Source organism: Ictalurus punctatus, chromosome 22 (assembly GCF_001660625.3).
Source record: "Ictalurus punctatus breed USDA103 chromosome 22, Coco_2.0, whole genome shotgun sequence".
Lineage (NCBI taxonomy): Eukaryota > Metazoa > Chordata > Actinopteri > Siluriformes > Ictaluridae > Ictalurus > Ictalurus punctatus.
Window position 1 is genome coordinate 16,131,924 of NC_030437.2, and position 17,644 is coordinate 16,149,567.

Sequence of the window (17,644 nt, forward strand, 5' to 3'; positions counted from 1 at the left end):
ATATTATATTATATTATATTATATTTGATAAGATAAGATAAGTTTAGGGGAAATGGTGGCTTAGTGGTTAGCACAGTTCTGTCCTGTCTGCACTTTGAGCTTGAATGTTCTCACTGTAATTCGGGGGTTTCCTTCCCCAGTCCACAGACATGCGTTTGGCTGATTGGCATCTCTAAAATTGTCTGTTGTGTGCAGATGGTGTCCCACACCTTACCGGGATATCCTCCTCTAATTAATACTGAAAAAGGAAACATTCTCATGATGATAAAAAAATAAAATTAAAAAAACCCTGTATAATTCTTCTATCTATCTAACCTTATGTGGGATAAGCGGTACAGAAAATGGATGGATGGAATGAAATGTTATCATAGTCAACTTTAGCTAGCAAACACAGGAGCAAATTAGTTCACTGACAACATTATTTGGAGGTTTATTCATTATTTAGATGCATAACACTGGATTTCTTCAGTTTAATGCTTCTGTTAATGCTAACAAGATCTTATGATGGTGTACTTGATGAGATGTAGTCTAATGTTATGTTAGCTAAGACTGTTTTGTATCTTGCTAGATGACAAACAATGTTGCTGGGGAGTCAGTGTGGATTCTAATCAGCCATAAACAGGTAGGGGTAGCCAAATTGTGTCATTTTCTATGGAAGTGGATGAGTATTTTGCCACCCCAATACGGTCATTGGGTTTAACCTGGCCACCCCATCGTAAAAGCTCTGGCTACACCCAATATTTAAACATTTCTATAATATTTCCTTTGTAGAACAAACATGGAAATGTCAACTGTGTAATAAATAACTGAGAACCCGATTGCTCTGCGCGTTTATTTTTAATCACTTGTATTCTTAGGTTACTTTTAAACGAGTTTAATTAGTTTCTGCTGTGTCTTGTTGCCGCGGTGCATTCTGGGAGTAGTCGAATGATTCAAGATGGCGGCGAGCAGGAGACTGCACAAGGTAGAATATCTTTATTTCCCTGTTTTTTGTTTTTATGTTGCTTTCGTAGTCTACGGCCGAATGATGAATTTTCATTAAGCCAATTATTACTTGACCTGAATGAGAAATCAGTTCATTCACGTTCGTTTGTGGTTAAGTTTCGTTCAAAGTTACACTATCGCTCAGACGGTAGCTATGTCCTAAACAGCATACTACCGTACTAATTAGTGTGTACAAAATAGTACGCAACCAGCGGCGGTGTAAGGTTTTAACATACTATTTAGTACGGTAGTATGCGGTTTAGGCTGTAGCCGGTGAGTCTCGGTTAGCTTTATTTCAGAAGCCGGGTTTGGTGGTGAAAATAGACAGTACAGCCCCATTGTTAAATAAATAAGTGTCTTCTTTTTGTTGTATTTTATCAATAAATTGCGAGAAAGCTTAATAATAAGTGTATACAACCATCTGGTCAAATAAGTTATGTCTCGGATATGCTGTGCTAGTTGGCCGTGCGCTATTTTGTGGAAGGAAAAAAAAACGGGTTATGTCTTAATCTAGCCATAACATTTTTAGTTCTATAAAATGGTGTCTGTACATCGGTTTATTAACATAAAGATATTAGGGATGTGGCGACTAACAATCAAAATAAGCAGAAATGACGTTAAACTAGCCTTTAACGTAACTAGTTATTAACCTAAAACGACAGTGTAGATTGCTAGCTAGGTAAATGATCTAGCTGTGGTGGCTAAGTTAAGAAAAACGTGTGCCTTATCTGACAGTCAGTAGTAGTTAGACGTTTGTGTATATACTTTGCTTTTAGCAAGCTAGTTAGCAAGGCCCTGAAGAAAAAACGAAACTGTAAGTAGACTTCACTTCAAGAGCACAGATCAGTTTCCCTATGTCAGCTAGTCACGTGACTGAAAGTGATCCAGCCTAGATATTTACTATATATCTCAGTAATGAGTGGTGTGGTGGTGTCTCCCCCCCCCCCCCCCCCCCCCCTTTAAGGGGTTCCTTATAGATTAGATGGCTATCAAAGTATGCATGTGTAAATGTTTATGGTTTTAATGATTCACACACTGACCCATGGTGAGCAGTGTACTTGTAAAGAGGATACTTCCTCATCAGATAAATATGCTGGCTGCTCGATTACGTCTTTGTTAACAAACAGGAAAATCTCTAATCATGAGATTTCCCATGTGGGAGCGTAACTATTTATGGGCAGCTTGTTCATACTAAAATGTGCTTGGATGTATTTATAGGCTTACTGATAGTATGTATGACTGAGGGATGTTCTGGTGGTTCTAATAGAGATGTTGTCTGTGTCATTCAGCTCAGTTTGTTTATTGAAAAACAGTTTTCAGATGTGTATCAATACTATAATATGGCAATTAATTCAATACTGTAAGTATAAAATTTTCACTGGTAAATTATTTTTAAAAATTGCAATCATCCATCCCACTCACAGCTCAGCATGTTGTGTTCTGAGATGCTTTTCTGCTCACCTTGGTTGTAAAGAGCGTTGATTTGACTGGCTGTCAAATTGAACCAGTCTGGCCATTCTCCTCTGACTGTTCTCATCAATGAGACATTTCCACCTGCAAATGCCGCAGTCTAGAGACTGCAGTGTGTGAAAGTCCCAGGACATCATCCGTTTCTGAAATGCTCAATCCAACAGGTCTAGCTCCATTTATGCATGGTGCATGTCATATTGAAAACATGTGTGTTTGTTCATTTTGGTAGGAGCTTGAAGAAATTCGCAAATCTGGAATGAGAAACTTCCGGAACATTCAGGTCGATGAATCGAATATCCTGACATGGCAAGGCCTCATTGTTCCAGTAAGTCCCCTCTTCTGCTCTGCTTTAACGAAACACATTGTTTCATTTTGTCTTTTATTCGAAAAAGTCGTTGTCTACTGCTGTATGCATGCGTACAGACTCATAAAGGCGTTATCTTTACTAAAAGTTTCACTTTCAGTTTGTGTCTTTCTCGGGTGACTTATGCAAATTTTTTCTTTAGGATAACCCTCCATATGACAAAGGGGCATTCAGGATTGAGATCATTTTCCCTGCAGAATACCCTTTCAAACCCCCGAAGATCACGTTCAAGACAAAGATCTACCACCCCAACATTGACGAGAAAGGGCAGGTCTGTCTGCCTGTAATTAGTGCAGAGAACTGGAAACCGGCCACCAAAACTGACCAAGGTATGTGAAGCTACACAACATCGAGCAACCACAGATTTTTCTCAGGTTTGGGCCGAGACGCGTCATGCGACGTCATCACAACGCACTTTCAGCCAAAGCCCTCTTCAATTCACAGTCGTCCAGCATGAGTACAGCTAAAAGGCCTCATTTAATAGGCTGTGTGCACTTATATAGGGTTTTTTTGTTGTTGTTGTTTGTTTGTTTTTTTTGTTTGTTTTTTTAATTAATCCAAAGTGCTTTGCACTGTGTCTCATTCACACTTGCACACCAATGGTAGCAGAGCTGCCATGCAAGGCGCTAACTTGCCATCGGGAGCAACTTGGGGTTCAGTGTCTTGCCAAGGACGCTTCGGCATGTGGAGTCATGTGGTCCGGGAATCGAACCGACAACCCGCTCTACCACCTGATCCACAGCCACCCACAAACACCAACATTTACCTACAAACAGCGCTGTAAAATACCGTGCAATTGTAATTTCACCAATTCATGTATTCCACAAATTGCATTGCAAATTTTGAAAGAAGCTGCAGCAATATCAAGCATTTTTGGCAGCAGCAATCACAAAAAAACTAAGCGAAATCCTGTACGACTCATGAACATGGTGCTGTGTTTGTGAGCCAGTCAGTGCTTTTTAAAAATGTGGTATTACTGTTTGCTCCAGCCTTTTTAGTAATATTTATCAAGAAACCTTTTGTCCCTTTCCCCCATATATTGACATGTCATTTGAATGCCGCGCATTTTTTTTTTTTCTGTTATTCTAACAAAACGGAGCAATGCATTAACTGGTTTCAATTTCTGGTGTGCCCTGCTTTACCTACCTTGATCTTGCCATGAAAATAGCCACTGATGCTGGCATGGCATTAAAGGAACAATACATAAATAAATAAATAACTGGTTTCAGTTTAAGGATCAAGTTTAGGGTATCATAAATCCGGAGCAGCCATTGCTTATGCTTCCTGTTAATTTCACGTTTTTTCGCCGAGTCTTGCGAGCTCCTTGCATGGAGCTGTGGACACTTTTTCAGCTAATATTGCCCACAACTCCTGACGCAAAGGAGGAGGAGCTTTGTGACGGTTTGCTTCACCGAATTCAAGGATACATTTTAGATAAATCAAGAGAATGGTGAATTAAATGATGTAGTATAAATAATATAAGGAATAATGAATGGAGAAAAGCTGAAATGCAATGAGGAGTTTGTTTACGGTGACCGTGTGCGTAACTAGGTAACGACGTTCTCCTCCCTTACATGACGTTTCGGTATGTCCCAGTACTTTTATACGATTACTACACACTCAAAATGATGTACTTTTTTCTTCACAAAAAGAGTACATACTTTTAGTACGTAATGTAAGTATGCCACTTGGGATGCAGGGAGGGCTTTACAAGCGAAGCAGAATACAATTAAAGGCCCTTGAACTTTGAACCTTCCATTCTGTAGTGTAGAATTTAACTGCTGAGTGATGGCAAAAAAAAAAACAGGCTTTATATCCTGTTATTAAAGTGAGATTACAGCATGAGAAACCGAAGAGCCAGTTTAATAGCTTTATAGCCTTACATTCTCAGGAGTTAATATTTAACCCACTTTTTAAAAAGCTGCATAATTTCTTTTTCCAACCCTGAGGGATTAGTGATGAGATGCTCGATTTTGTAATTTCAGAAAAATAATAATTCCAGAGAAAGTTACCTGTATTTGGCCAAACACAGCTCTGTCAGTGATACTGGACTTGTTTGGACCAACCTCATGGACCTCGAACCGTAGTAGTAATACGGTAGACACACTCGTGCGTGTCGTTATTGTTAACAAGTGTCATGAATGTCTTGTAATAAGACAGACTGTATCAAGGTTCTCAAAGGCATTTCTACGATACATAATGTGTGTCACGATAGATAGGTTCGTGAACAATTTTACAATACAGTTGCATTAAAAAGAAAAACTTGTTAAATTATCCTTTAACAGCCACAGAGTTGAACAAAACTACATTTCTATTTATGGAAAAGTAATTTAAAAAATATTTAATGATGAAAAGTCAGATATTTTAACATACGGCTACTTCCCAGTTTATATTATTTAATATTATTTTGTCAAATTTACATTCTTGTATTTCCTCTAGTACAATTTTATTTTAAATATTTATACATTTCTAAATAAATAAGGTGCTTGGGGATTTTTGAATAATTGATGCCAATTGAGACATGTGGCGTGTCTGCCTAAATTTGTTTTCTAAATTTTGTTTTTGTTTTTCAGTTATTCAGTCACTCATCGCGCTGGTGAATGACCCACAGCCAGAACATCCCCTGAGGGCCGACTTAGCAGAAGAATACTCAAAGGACCGTAAAAAATTCTTTAAAAACGCAGAAGAGTTTACAAAGAAACACGGTGAAAAGCGGCCAGTGGACTAATGACACCTGACAAGTGTGTAGCTCCACTTCTCCCAAACATAAATCCTCCTCTTACACCTTCCTCTTTCCTCACTTTCTTCCTTCTTGTCTTTCTCAATACACGTATCATTCTAGTCGAGCTGGAGAATCGCACCGCCGCTGCAGCCTCCGTCGTAAAGCGGGACTCCGTGTGGATCCGTCACCAGTCTCTCTGCCTGGTGTTAGCTTGAAGCCGTTAGGAAAACTCTGGTTTTGGTCCTTTTTTTTTTTTTTTTTTTGTTAAGGAAAATACAGGAAATTTGTAACGTGGTATCTCAGTATTGAGTGCTGTGTGAAATGATCTTCACATCAATATGTACTTCTTTAATCTGGAATAAGGTTTAACAGTTAATTCGAAAATAATTCTATAAAAAACGTTCAATGTAATTTATCTTCTGTAATATTTTGTTGTACCCATTTCACACATTTATGTTCTATGATTTCCACACAAAAAAAAACCTCCCAGAAGGTTTTTGATGTTTAAACCAATGAATGAGGTGATGGAGGTTACACATCTTGACCCTGGAGTGAGGAGTGTGCTGGTAATATTTCATCTGATCTTTTTTTTTTTCCTTATTTTCCACTTATTGAGTTGCACTGTGTTCTGCCGGACGGCGTCCTATCCGCTCCTAACACACCATAGATTTGCAGATGCACTGACGAGTCGACAACAACAAAACCTAGACACTGATATTGTTATCATCATGTACTTTTCCTCACTTGAAGAAAGGAAGGAATACAATTCTTGTGAATCGAAGTTTTATGGTGATATCTAATTTTAAAAACACCCTTTATTTTAAACGTTTCACAGAGAGACCTTGTGGTTTGTTCATTATTTGGGATTAGGGTATCAAAGGAAAATGGTGCCTCCAAACTGAGAGCGTTTATTTTTGTTTATTCCAAATAAAGATTAGTCGGCACCTCTTTAGAATCGTATTTGCATTATCATTCTGTTGTGGTTCATCTCTCCTTCCACATTTCTAGCCAAGAAACTGTATATTACACTCCATAGATGTTGATAAGGTGTGTTTAGGCACCTTTTTATTCATAGAGGCCTTTTAAGGAAAAATATTGGTGGTTGATGTGTTTGGAAATATAATCTCTTGTCCCTTTAAGTCACTTATCCCCTTTCACACAGTAAGTAACATCAGCTGTATTAAATGATATCCATACATTCAGTCTTTTACAGCCACTATATATTTTGTGTGTGGAAATAGATTAAACTGGCACAGTCATGGGAATGACGTTATATACTCATGTAGCGGCTGACTGATTGGTCACTCTTGAGTGTGCTGACTGTCTGATTGGTCAATGGTTTCCTAATAAATCCAGCTAACTAACAAGACTGACTGTGTGGGATTCTCCAGTGCAAAAATGTCCACCATTATAAAATTTTTCTTTTTTAAATAGAACATTTATTAACACGTATGAAAATATATTGTCATTACACAGCATGAGTAATTTTTTAAAACTACGATGAAGTGTGTCGTGCTTTCCGTGGAAACCCATTAGATGGCAGCATTGACGGAAAGGTTGGGATCTCTAAATCTTCATCTTTTTTCTTTCCATCCACACTAAAATGCTATTTTCTCACCCACTAAAGATCATCTGTTGGAGTTATATGTGGGGTTTTTAAAGAGTTCCCCCAGAGGGACAAATTAGGGGTGTTTGGTGGCTTAGTGGTTAGCAATGTTGCCTTGTACTTTCAGGGCTGGGGGTTCGAATCCCACATCTGCCCTCAGCCTCCCTGCAACCATGTGTAGGTGTGCATACACACACACACACACACACATATATCTATATACACATGCATTATGGAAAATAGATGGATGGATGGATTAGCTCCATGGAATGTAAGCTATTAATCTGAGATCATATTTTTAAATAGTTATTTCTCAGCTGATGAACTCTTTCCTTAAGAGTTCGTTGGATGTTTAAGTTCCTGGCTTCTAAAAGATTTATATATGGAACCTTAACAAAAGGAAACTGTGGTAGGGATCTACATCTGCCAGTGTGATTGTTAGACTCTCAATGAAGTGAAAACAGAAAAAACCGCTCAACTATATACACCTCAGTGGCATGTATATAACATTTATTATATTATAACTTAAAGAAAATGCCAAGGAGAACAGCAGAAAAACTGGATGCGTGTAGGTGGAGGATCAGAGACCCAATAAACAACAATAAAATATAAAGCACCTACAGAAAAAATGGGGGGAGGGATGTAAAAGAAAAAAAAAACAACACAAAAGCAGTAGAGAAGGTAGACACGCTAAAAAAGTGTTTAAAAGGAAGCAGGCTATTTTATAATTTATATGTCACAACTGAATAGTGCACAATGGCACTGTGGGTAGTACTGTTTGATCCTGAGCTCAGGTTACGGTCTGTGTGAGGTTTTGTTCTCTCCGTTTCCTTGTAGGTTTCCTCTAGGTTATCCGGTTATCACTCACCTCCTAAAAACCTGTCAGTATGTAGATTGGTAACTCAAAAGGTACGTTCACACACACAGTCGTCAGTCGCTGTACTATGAAGTTACCAGTAGGCGTTCCTACTTCCGGCCGCTACCGAACGTTTACCATCAGATAGGCATTCCTACTTCTGGCCACTATCGAACGTTTACCATCGGGTAGGCGTTCCTACTTCTGGCCACTATCGAACGTTTACCATCGGGTAGGCATTCCTACTTCTGGCCACTATCGAACGTTTACCATCGGGTAGGCGTTCCTACTTCTGGCCGCTACCGAACGTTTACCATCAGGTAGGCGTTCCTACTTCTGGTTACTATAGAACATTTATCATTGAGTGGAGCAACTAGTATTCTACTTTTGACAACAGTAGTTTTCTTGCCTCTCCAATGTAACATTCTGGAAGGACAGCGTTTGTATGTAAAATTCACCAGTGTATGTTCTTTTGGTGCACGAAACAATTCAGACTCTCAAGCAACTTGCCAGCTTTGCATAAAGTTGAACTTTTCTCAGTATTGTCCTGTCGCAGTACACAACCACATGTGGTCCTCAATGGTCACTGTTGCCGGAAGTCGCCAGCTCTCATTGAATGAATGAACAAATGAATGGTCTCTGCACTGCGAGTCGCTGTGTGTGAACGTGAACATGGGGGCCCATGTTAAGACTGGTGTCCCATCCAGGGTTTATTCCCAGCAGTGTTCCTAGTGTAAGCCTGGCTCAAACCGCAACCATGATCAGAATAAAGTGGTTACTGTAAATGAGTGAGTGATGGTCAATGTTTATGCCAGTGCAGATCTGCTGGGTGGAATGATCCCGATACTCATTACAGTCCGTGTAGAGAAGCCTATACCCCCACAATGTTTATCCTCATCCATCTTTTACAGGTCATTAGCGCTGTTCGTTACAGATACACACACATTTCCTTAATGGCTTCCACTATTAATCTCTCAATTCATATTACTTCAATTACTTTTTTGAAATCTAGTTGGGGTTTTTTTTAAGTTAAAAACCAAAAGACATCATCAGAATGTTCATATGGAATAAAATGGTTATGGTTTTAATTCAAGTAATGCCATAAAAATACCATACATTTGTTACAGCGGATGTAAGAAAAATATACATTATATATATCTCTATAATCTTAAGATATAATCACTGTCACATGCTCAGTCAGACACTAAAAACTTCATATGCAACACTATTGCACAGTTCAGACATTGTGAAACGTCTGCTTTTGGTTAAAACAACGTAAAATATTTTAAATATAACATTTCAGAAAGCAGCCCACACTTTGAAGTGTTTTGCACTTCTCCAAATAAGGCAAATAACTAAAACACTATAATAACCGTTATTGGAAGCATGAACCCGACCTCTGGCACAGTGTATGGTTTGGTGATCCTGGATCAGTTTAAAACCTGGTCAGAACTGTGATCCAAAAAAAACTCTCACAGCTGCTTGACGCCTGACTGGGTAATTATTTTATCCTATGAGGACTGGAAGAAAAGCTAATTAGTGAAGTCAGGTGTTGTCTTTTAGAAATCCCATTGAGACGTGCAGCACCTGAGGACCTGGTTAAGCGGCCCTTAATGTTTAGAAGTCGTTAAAAGCACAGAGCAGGATTCCTTGCTGTTGATAGTAACTAAGCAGCACCGGGTCTCTGAGTGTTTTAAGCTCATGCAGACGATCAGACGACTGAGAGAAGTCATCTGGTCCTTCACCACACCCGCCCTGCAGAGGAAAACTCGGGTATCCAGGGTGTACCATAAGCTCTGCTGTGATTGGCCGATATGAATCAGGTGCACAAAGGCCATCAGCTTGGGCAGTGATAGATGTCCGTGCCTCCAGAGCAAAGGTCAGGGCTCTTTTGAGGTTGGAGAAGGACATGTTCTGTCCCATCGTGCTGAGGCCCAAGTACACATCTGGCCATCTGAAACAGAAAGACAAAATCATGATTAAGAGAGTGAGCGGTGACAGTAAGAATTATACAGGTCCAGCTGTATAATTACAGGATTTTTTAAATTCTCCTGTATATTTATATACTATGGGTTCTGCATTGTTAGTCTGTGTAGTTGTAAATGTTTTCACCCCTTGTTGCTATACAGGATGATTATATATTAAAGTCCCCGTGAAGTGCCTTGAAACACACAGCATTATTCAACGTGTTGATGTCATTTCCACTGAAACAGGAAGTCAGGAGGGGACAGAGTGGCTCCTCCCCCAATTTAAATAGCCAGTAGCGTTTAGCTTACCTCACAGCCCAGGCTAAGCCTTACTCGACAGATAGTACCATGGATTTTTAGCATGTTCGAGGCAGGACACTTTAGATTCTAGACAGCATTTGATTGGCCAGAAAATCTGATGAGAAGCTGAAATGCAGGATGACGTCAGCAAAATCGTTGATCCGTATTGGTGGTAGAGAGACTGTAAATTTTAATGCGTATATCTTCTAAATGCGAATTTTGTCATTTTTGTGGAGCACACGAGCTTATAGATAACCTTAAGATGAACATATTCGTACTAAAAGCCACAAAACTCCATTTTGATTTCATAGGGACTTTAAATAAGCCTCATTTAAATGACTTAATTTCTAAATATGTATGTTTCTAATCTATTTATAGGCCAAAACCAACTTCTACAGTATTATCCTTTAGCAAAAACGTATGACAGCTGAAATACAGTTTTTTCAGCTAAGGTGTGTATTCCTCCTTCTGAGACTGCATGATCCACAATTAAAGTCCAATGTATGAAAGATACATTTCCATGAACAGAATTGTTCACATACTCGTTTGCGTACCTTATGTATTCCTGCTATATGTCTGGAGGATTAAAAACTCTATCCCCTAGAGGGTAGGAACCTTCCTCTGTAAACATCCCTAGCTGGAACCTTTGCACGATGACCCGAAATCAAATGACAAATGCATGCTGTATTGCAAATTTGTGGTCAGTGCAGTCATATCTTAAATATTTACCCTAGCCTGAATCTGTGAATCTTTCCACCCCTACAGCTCACAATTCCAGTCACACATTATTCATGTAATTATATCTTCCCATAAGTATACACAGCACTCATGAATAGTGCTAGTACACTGTTTTACTTAATTACAAGCACTGTACATTTCCAGCTTTTTGATCCTTGATTAAAGCCTTTTAGCCCCACAAACCTGATACCATGGCGATGGAAGATTTCTACAGACTGGAGCGCGTCTTTCTCAACCTGCAGGTAGAATTCTCTGAGGCTTGGAGGCAGGAAATGACAGGAGTGCAGACCAAGCTCCACTGGGACCCGTGTGTAAGGGATGCCAAAATCAGAGAGGACCCGCGCAAACACTTCTCGCACCTCTGCAAACACACACACCGAACCTACTGAGTTGCATTCCAAACAGTATGCAGCAGGTGCTATTCAGAAAACCCATGAGCCGGAGTTGTTACCGGGCAGCACGTGCACATGTTGATGGCCATCCATGTGATTGGGCAGGTGACCAGTGAGCTCGCAAAAATGCTTCACCTGGGCCCTAAGCTCCACCTCCACCTGTCAATCAGACAAAACAAATCTTCCATGAAATCGAAAATTTTATGCAATGTTTGGATGCAGGAAGTTTATCAGAATTTATTTAAAAAAAAAATTTAAAAAAAAAGTGGCCTAGATTACAAAATTGAGCTTCAGAAAATCTGCATCCTCACATGGACCTTGATATTATAAGTAAATATGTGGAATTATCTTCTCTCATATTATCTCTAATATGATTCCTTTGTCCACTGTCCAAAGCGTGAGCTGGAAATAGCCATTAAAGGCAGCCCCAGGCAATAGCACTGAAACAATATTGATTTAAACTTGAATTGTGTCAGCAACATTTATTTGAGTTCAACACTTACATAAACCCTGCTTCAGATCGTTTGTTTTTGGCGTAGCGACTCAATTTGAGCTGAACAGGAAACAAAGGCAAATTTGCCTGTGTGCTCTCTGCCAGAGATCTTTTGTTTGCTATCCAGATGGAAAACTTTGTTTACCAAGTGCATCATAGTTGACCTTTCTACTGTACAACATTCAGTGTTACGCAACCTGGATTGATGTCATTTCATACCAAGGCGCTGAAGAATCTGACAGCAGGTGGTGATTAATTTTCTAACAGCAGCTCTGACAGTATTTCCAGGCACAATTTTTTGTTTCTATAGTAACAACTTATGCAATACAAGTTCAGTAATATGTAAAAATATGCATGCAATATGTTAAAAAGGCTGAAGTAAGTATATCCATCATCTAAATGGTTTGTCTTAATATCTCACCATAATACCACCCCCTGTAAACAACTTGCTGTTACTTTTACTCTATAATCTATCTGTTTGTAAGACAGTAACCGACAGTGGTTCCTAGGTTTATGCCTAGTGGTGAATATACATACATCAGTCATACTCATTTTTCCACTCCGCAGAACTTCACGGAAACCCATCTTGCCATGAAAGAAGCCATCATTATTAAGGAGTGTAGATCTCCTCAGTTCCCGACACACTGGAGCACCTTCAGACAAGTTCGCATGGAGTCCAATGGGAATGCAGTGTCTAAAGTGAGAGAGGGGGAAAAAAAAAAAAAAAAAAAAAAAAAAAAAAAAACAAGTTTGTGCTGATGACATCACTGGTGACTTTGACACCCTAACAGCAGTACATTTTTGAGCATATATTAGCAACTGTCTAGCACTCAATACCGCTCTCCAGCTCACATCACAGCTGCTGATTACACAAACCAAGAGAGAAGGTTCAGTTGACTAATGTGTAAAGCAGTGGTCACCAACCCTCTTCCTTGAGATCTACCTTCCTGCAGGTTTCATCTCCAACAAAAATCTAACAAACCTGTTTTGGTTTGTCAAGAACTTCTTATGGCAATGATTAGATGGTCAGGTGGGCATGATTATGGCTGGAGCTAAAAACCTCAGCAAGGGAGATCTCCAGGAGCAGGGTTGGTGACCACTATTGTAAAGCATAACTGAGTTGCGCTTGTACAAGCCCACACTGATCGCCGTGGTTCTCAATTACCAATCGATGATCGCTATCAATCACTTGGCAGATCAGCGCAAAAGCATATTTTTTTTATTTATATTTAATTTAAAAGTGCTCCCAATGACAACAACCACCAGCTACTGATCACCATTGCTCTGAACAACCAATCACCGATCACCATTGCTCCGAACAACCAGTCACCGACCACCATTGTTCACAACAACCAATCATCAATCACTAGTCTTTGTCCCACTCACACACTTCTTTGTTCTTCCTTGTAAACTCTCTTCTTGGTGATATTTACAAGCAAAAAATGTGAATTATTTCCTGCCTACTCACAAACACATTCTTTTTGTTTGCATTCTTGATAGAAAGTATAGTATTTTGGAAATGACCAAATATGACTTCTTTCTACAAGAAAACATTTACAATGTTTTTTTTTAATCTGATAAAATTCGAGTCTATTCTTCGGTGTCTTGCAGGGGGGGAGCTGCTTTCTTTATGTAACACGTTTTGCTATGCAAATAATCATTATGGTTCGATGAATATGCAAATGAATAGGCTATATGATGTCACCTGGCGACTTTTTTTGACCGTGCTATCTATTTTCCCCTGAAGAGCTGGCAACATTGCCGAACTATTTAAGACACTGACTCTTTCATACACTGTACAGTTTCCATAAATCGATTTAAATGAATAATATGATGATCCTTACCTCTTAGCTAGCTGGGCCGCATGATCCGCAGAAGCTCCGTTCACGAGCACAGACGCGTTGGAGATTCCGCCAGCCAGGAAAGCCTCGGCGATACCCCGGTTCCTCCGAGCACAGTACCCAAAATCATCTCCGGTCACCACCAGCTTGACTCTGGGCTGAGGCATATTCAATGCCGGGCTCTGACGGCACATAAATCAACTGCGGTTTTTCAACCATGAACTTCTAAACATCTCTGTAGGATGACTAATTTCCTTTAAGCGGATATAAACGTTAAATTAGCTTCCTCAAACACCGGGTCACGACTATGGCAAACTACACAATGTCGGTAAACGTCAGCAACACTGTCATGCTGTATTTTCACGTGGCTCTCTGCCTGTAAATGAGTCAGGATTAGGTGGAACCGCGGATGCTGTTTTAGTTGACTTTAGAGAACCTAATCCCTTTACAATGGCAGTAAACAACTAATTAACGCGCCTGTTACATTGAACGCACCCCTAGGCTTCTCTAACCTTTCATTTCCTTACAAAAGACATTATTGCTTTGGATCTGTTAATAGATGTTCATTCCCCAAAACGCTCGATGCCAACCCAAAGAGTCTTAGTATACGCTGTGGTATTTATTAAATATATTTATTATAGCTGAACAGATTAAATATTGACTTACCCATTTTATTAGAAGAGCTGTGCCATTTATGCCGGTTTTCTCTGATAACTACATACTGTGTCTTCTCCTACTCCAACTGAACAAGCCTTCGTTAAATATTTGGGTTTGATCCCGAATGTATCTCTGTTTTCTCCCTTATGTAGTGCGTTACATAGTCTTTAGAAGTCATGACATCATGCCCTATGTAGTGAACTAATATAGAGAGTCTAGTGATATTTGGAATTTAGCCTTATATTTAAGACTTAAGAATCTGCTTCCTTTTCCGGGGGGTTGATTCCCTCTACTGGACATATATGGCAATGCTTAATGAGCTTTCGGTTTCTTTCCTTTTTTTTCTTTCTTTCTTTTCTTTTTTTTTTTTTTAATTTCCTTAATTATATCTGTTTAAACATTTTCCATTCTCCCTATCATGAATAGGAAATCTACTACCCAGTAGCAGTAATATGTAAATTAAGAACAACAAAAAATACAGATTAAATATAATATATAAACATTTGCAGCTACAGTTTACACTTAAAACTGATGTACCATCATAGCAAAATCCTCAGTATTACATAACACCTAGCCTTTTCTTTACATTATTTTTCATTATATGACTTTATATTTGTTCATTATTTATATTTATGAATAATATTGTTAATATTAATACATTCATGTATGTTTAAAAATCCCTGCAACACAGGCTTCAACTGCCTGATTAGAAATGACCTAAATCTCTCTCAAAGTCTAAAAAATAATCTTTCAAAAATGATTTATAAAAACACATTACAGCAGAGGCAGGAAACTGTAGAACCAACGGGCAAGTTAGATCACAGCAATCTGAGATTAAATCAACTTCTTTTTATTACACACAGTATTCACACATTACTTATTCCTTCACAAAGTTCATTTAACTGATACACTGAGTGAAATTAAGATTTGCAACATTACTTGAAGCAAACTGTAGAATTAAAGGCCCACTCAGTGTCTCAGCGTATTATGCTATGTAGGCAATACCTAAATACCTAAGTATTTGTCAGCACACATACGTGTACTACTACAAAAAAAAAAAAAAAAAATCAGGTACAGTACCAGTTCTGTCACACACACAAGTACACCAACAAAAAAGACGAAGAAAAATGGCACAGATTTAGTTGCAGGTCCAGCAGAATACAACGTTGAGTTGTGCTTCTTGGAGTCTTACCAACCTGAAAAGCTTCATGTGTGTTCACCCTTTTTACCGACACTAGCATAGCTTCGCCAAAAAAATAGTCAAGTAATAAGGAAGCTGGAAAACAAAACAAAAATAAAAACCAGCTGGCAAAGATGATCTACCAGTTTGACAAGCTCAGCCTGTTTGGCACTTGACAGGTATTCCTACCAAGCTTCATTTTTCATCAGAGCTCTGCATTTTTACTTTGACATGGGTTGGTTGTCAATCAATATTTATCAATATAATTATACTTTTTAAAAATATTTATCAATATAATTATACTTTCTTTATGCACTTACTTAGCCTAGTTAAATGGTTCTAGTTGCTGCACCTCTCAGGAAGTCTTACGCCTGTTTCACTGATGACCTAATGGTCATTTAAGAAATGTAACAACAATCTTGTATATTGGTCATAAAATTTCTTGAGTGCACCTTTAAATGCCATTCAAGGCACCATGAAGCAATATTACCTCATATTTATATAGTATTTAAATATTTACTCACAGTAAGTAGGTTAACCTGTTAAACATGCTATTTAAAGGGAAACCATACCCTAAATGATTTTATAATCAATATGTGATCTTAAAATCTGAGGGAGCGCACGGTGGCTTAGTGGTTAGCATGTTTGCCTCACACCTCCAGGGTCAGGGGTTTGATGCCCACTGTGGCCCTGTGTGTGTGGAGTTTGCATGTTCTCCCTGTGCTGTGGGGGTTTACTCCGGTTTCCTCCCCCAGTCCAAAGACATGCATGGTAGGCTGATTTAGGGTATTGTCATGACTTTGTCCCATTTGGGTAAATGATTTTTGGTAAATTTTCTGAAATGTCACACATTCAAATGCATTTTCACTGCCTAGAAAGAAGTCTTGGTGTTTCAGAAACATTAAAAAAAAAAAAAAAAAAAAAAAAAAAAACCCTTATTCACATTCCATTTCATCTTATGCTACGATATTTCTTTTGGAACTCATGTAAAATTGTCTGAAACTTGAGACAAATTCAAATGCAATTTCACTCTCTGGAGAATAATGTAAAAAAAAATCTCTTAGTGAATCAAAAACAGTAGTGTAACAACGTTTTAGAGTTTTAAAAACAGCACTCTATTCTAGTTCTGTTTTATGTTGTGCTACAGTAATTGATTTCATGTGATTTCATTTTCACTCACATGTGAAAATCAAAAAGACCATTCTTTTTAGGTGTGAAACACAAGTGTATCCCACACTTTCCACACATAACTCAAGTTTGACCTGTGCAGTCATCATTTTTGCAGCGTCCCTGCTTGTCAGCATAGTGAGGCCAACGGGCAATGCCATCTTTCCTGTGTCTGGTTGTGTTATGGATTCTCTCCTTTGCTTCTTCTTTGACACTGACTCTCCAGAGCTGGGTCGGCCACGTTTCACTTTGTCTGTGCCTTGCCTACAGAGGACATCTGCAACTGCTGTTTTGAACTCTCTTAGGCTGAGTTCCTCGCTTTGTTTAGGAGAGGGATTATTGTCCCTTCGGTACAGCAGCCATGCATTAACACACAGTACATCCAGGATATGAAAGAAAATACGAATGTACCATTTCCATGACCAAATCTTTGTTGGGCTGGGTACAATGCAAGTAAAGAGTCCATCAGATCAATACCTCCCATTTTTTTTTTATTATACATCACCGAGGATGGACATTTCACATTTATGATCTGATTTGTCCTCCTGTCCCAGTGTTGCACAGTGGAAGCTGGGTAGGCCCCAGTGAATGTGCTCAGAAGGGTGAGAGTGCGGTTGTCTTGCCATTTGCTTGCGATTATTTGCACATCCTCACACATGGCTACCTTCTCCTCAAAAGTGCCCCGTCCAGCCCTTTTCATTTCCTTTTCAGTTTTCAACATGCACCCTTTCAACCTGTTGATTTTAACTGTGCCAAGGTAGTAGATCCGCCTGTGTGGAACTTAAAGTTGTATGCAATGCCTTTTGAGTCACAAAGCATGTACACCTTGTACCCCCATTTATGGGGCTTGCTGGGGATGTACTGCTTCAGTCGACTTTTTCCTTTGGTTGGAATTATTTGTTCATCC

At 39.0% G+C, this 17,644-nt stretch overlaps 2 protein-coding genes across 3 annotated transcripts; one reads left to right on the top strand and one right to left on the bottom strand.

Moving 5' to 3' along the window:
• Positions 1 to 916: 916 nt before the first annotated feature.
• Positions 917 to 6,909, top strand: ube2l3b (ubiquitin-conjugating enzyme E2L 3b). Of its 2 annotated transcripts, XM_017451516.3 has the most exons (5): positions 917 to 964; positions 2,684 to 2,779; positions 2,961 to 3,147; positions 5,392 to 5,559; positions 5,661 to 6,909. In XM_017451516.3, exons 1-4 carry the CDS (start codon positions 938 to 940, stop codon positions 5,544 to 5,546), a joined length of 465 nt encoding a protein of 154 aa, XP_017307005.1. In that variant the 5' UTR covers positions 917 to 937; the 3' UTR covers positions 5,547 to 5,559; positions 5,661 to 6,909. The 2 variants fall into 2 exon arrangements, with proteins under 2 accessions (XP_017307005.1, XP_017307004.1); XM_017451515.3 differs by having other exon boundaries at positions 5,392 to 6,909.
• Positions 6,910 to 9,063: 2,154 nt separating this feature from the next.
• Positions 9,064 to 14,781, bottom strand: ydjc (YdjC chitooligosaccharide deacetylase homolog). Its single transcript, XM_017451510.3, has 6 exons — positions 14,400 to 14,781; positions 13,737 to 13,915; positions 12,430 to 12,586; positions 11,459 to 11,558; positions 11,191 to 11,368; positions 9,064 to 9,956 (listed from the first exon to the last, which is right to left on the bottom strand). Exons 2-6 carry the CDS (start codon positions 13,898 to 13,900, stop codon positions 9,620 to 9,622), a joined length of 936 nt encoding a protein of 311 aa, XP_017306999.1. The 5' UTR covers positions 13,901 to 13,915; positions 14,400 to 14,781; the 3' UTR covers positions 9,064 to 9,619.
• Positions 14,782 to 17,644: the final 2,863 nt, after the last annotated feature.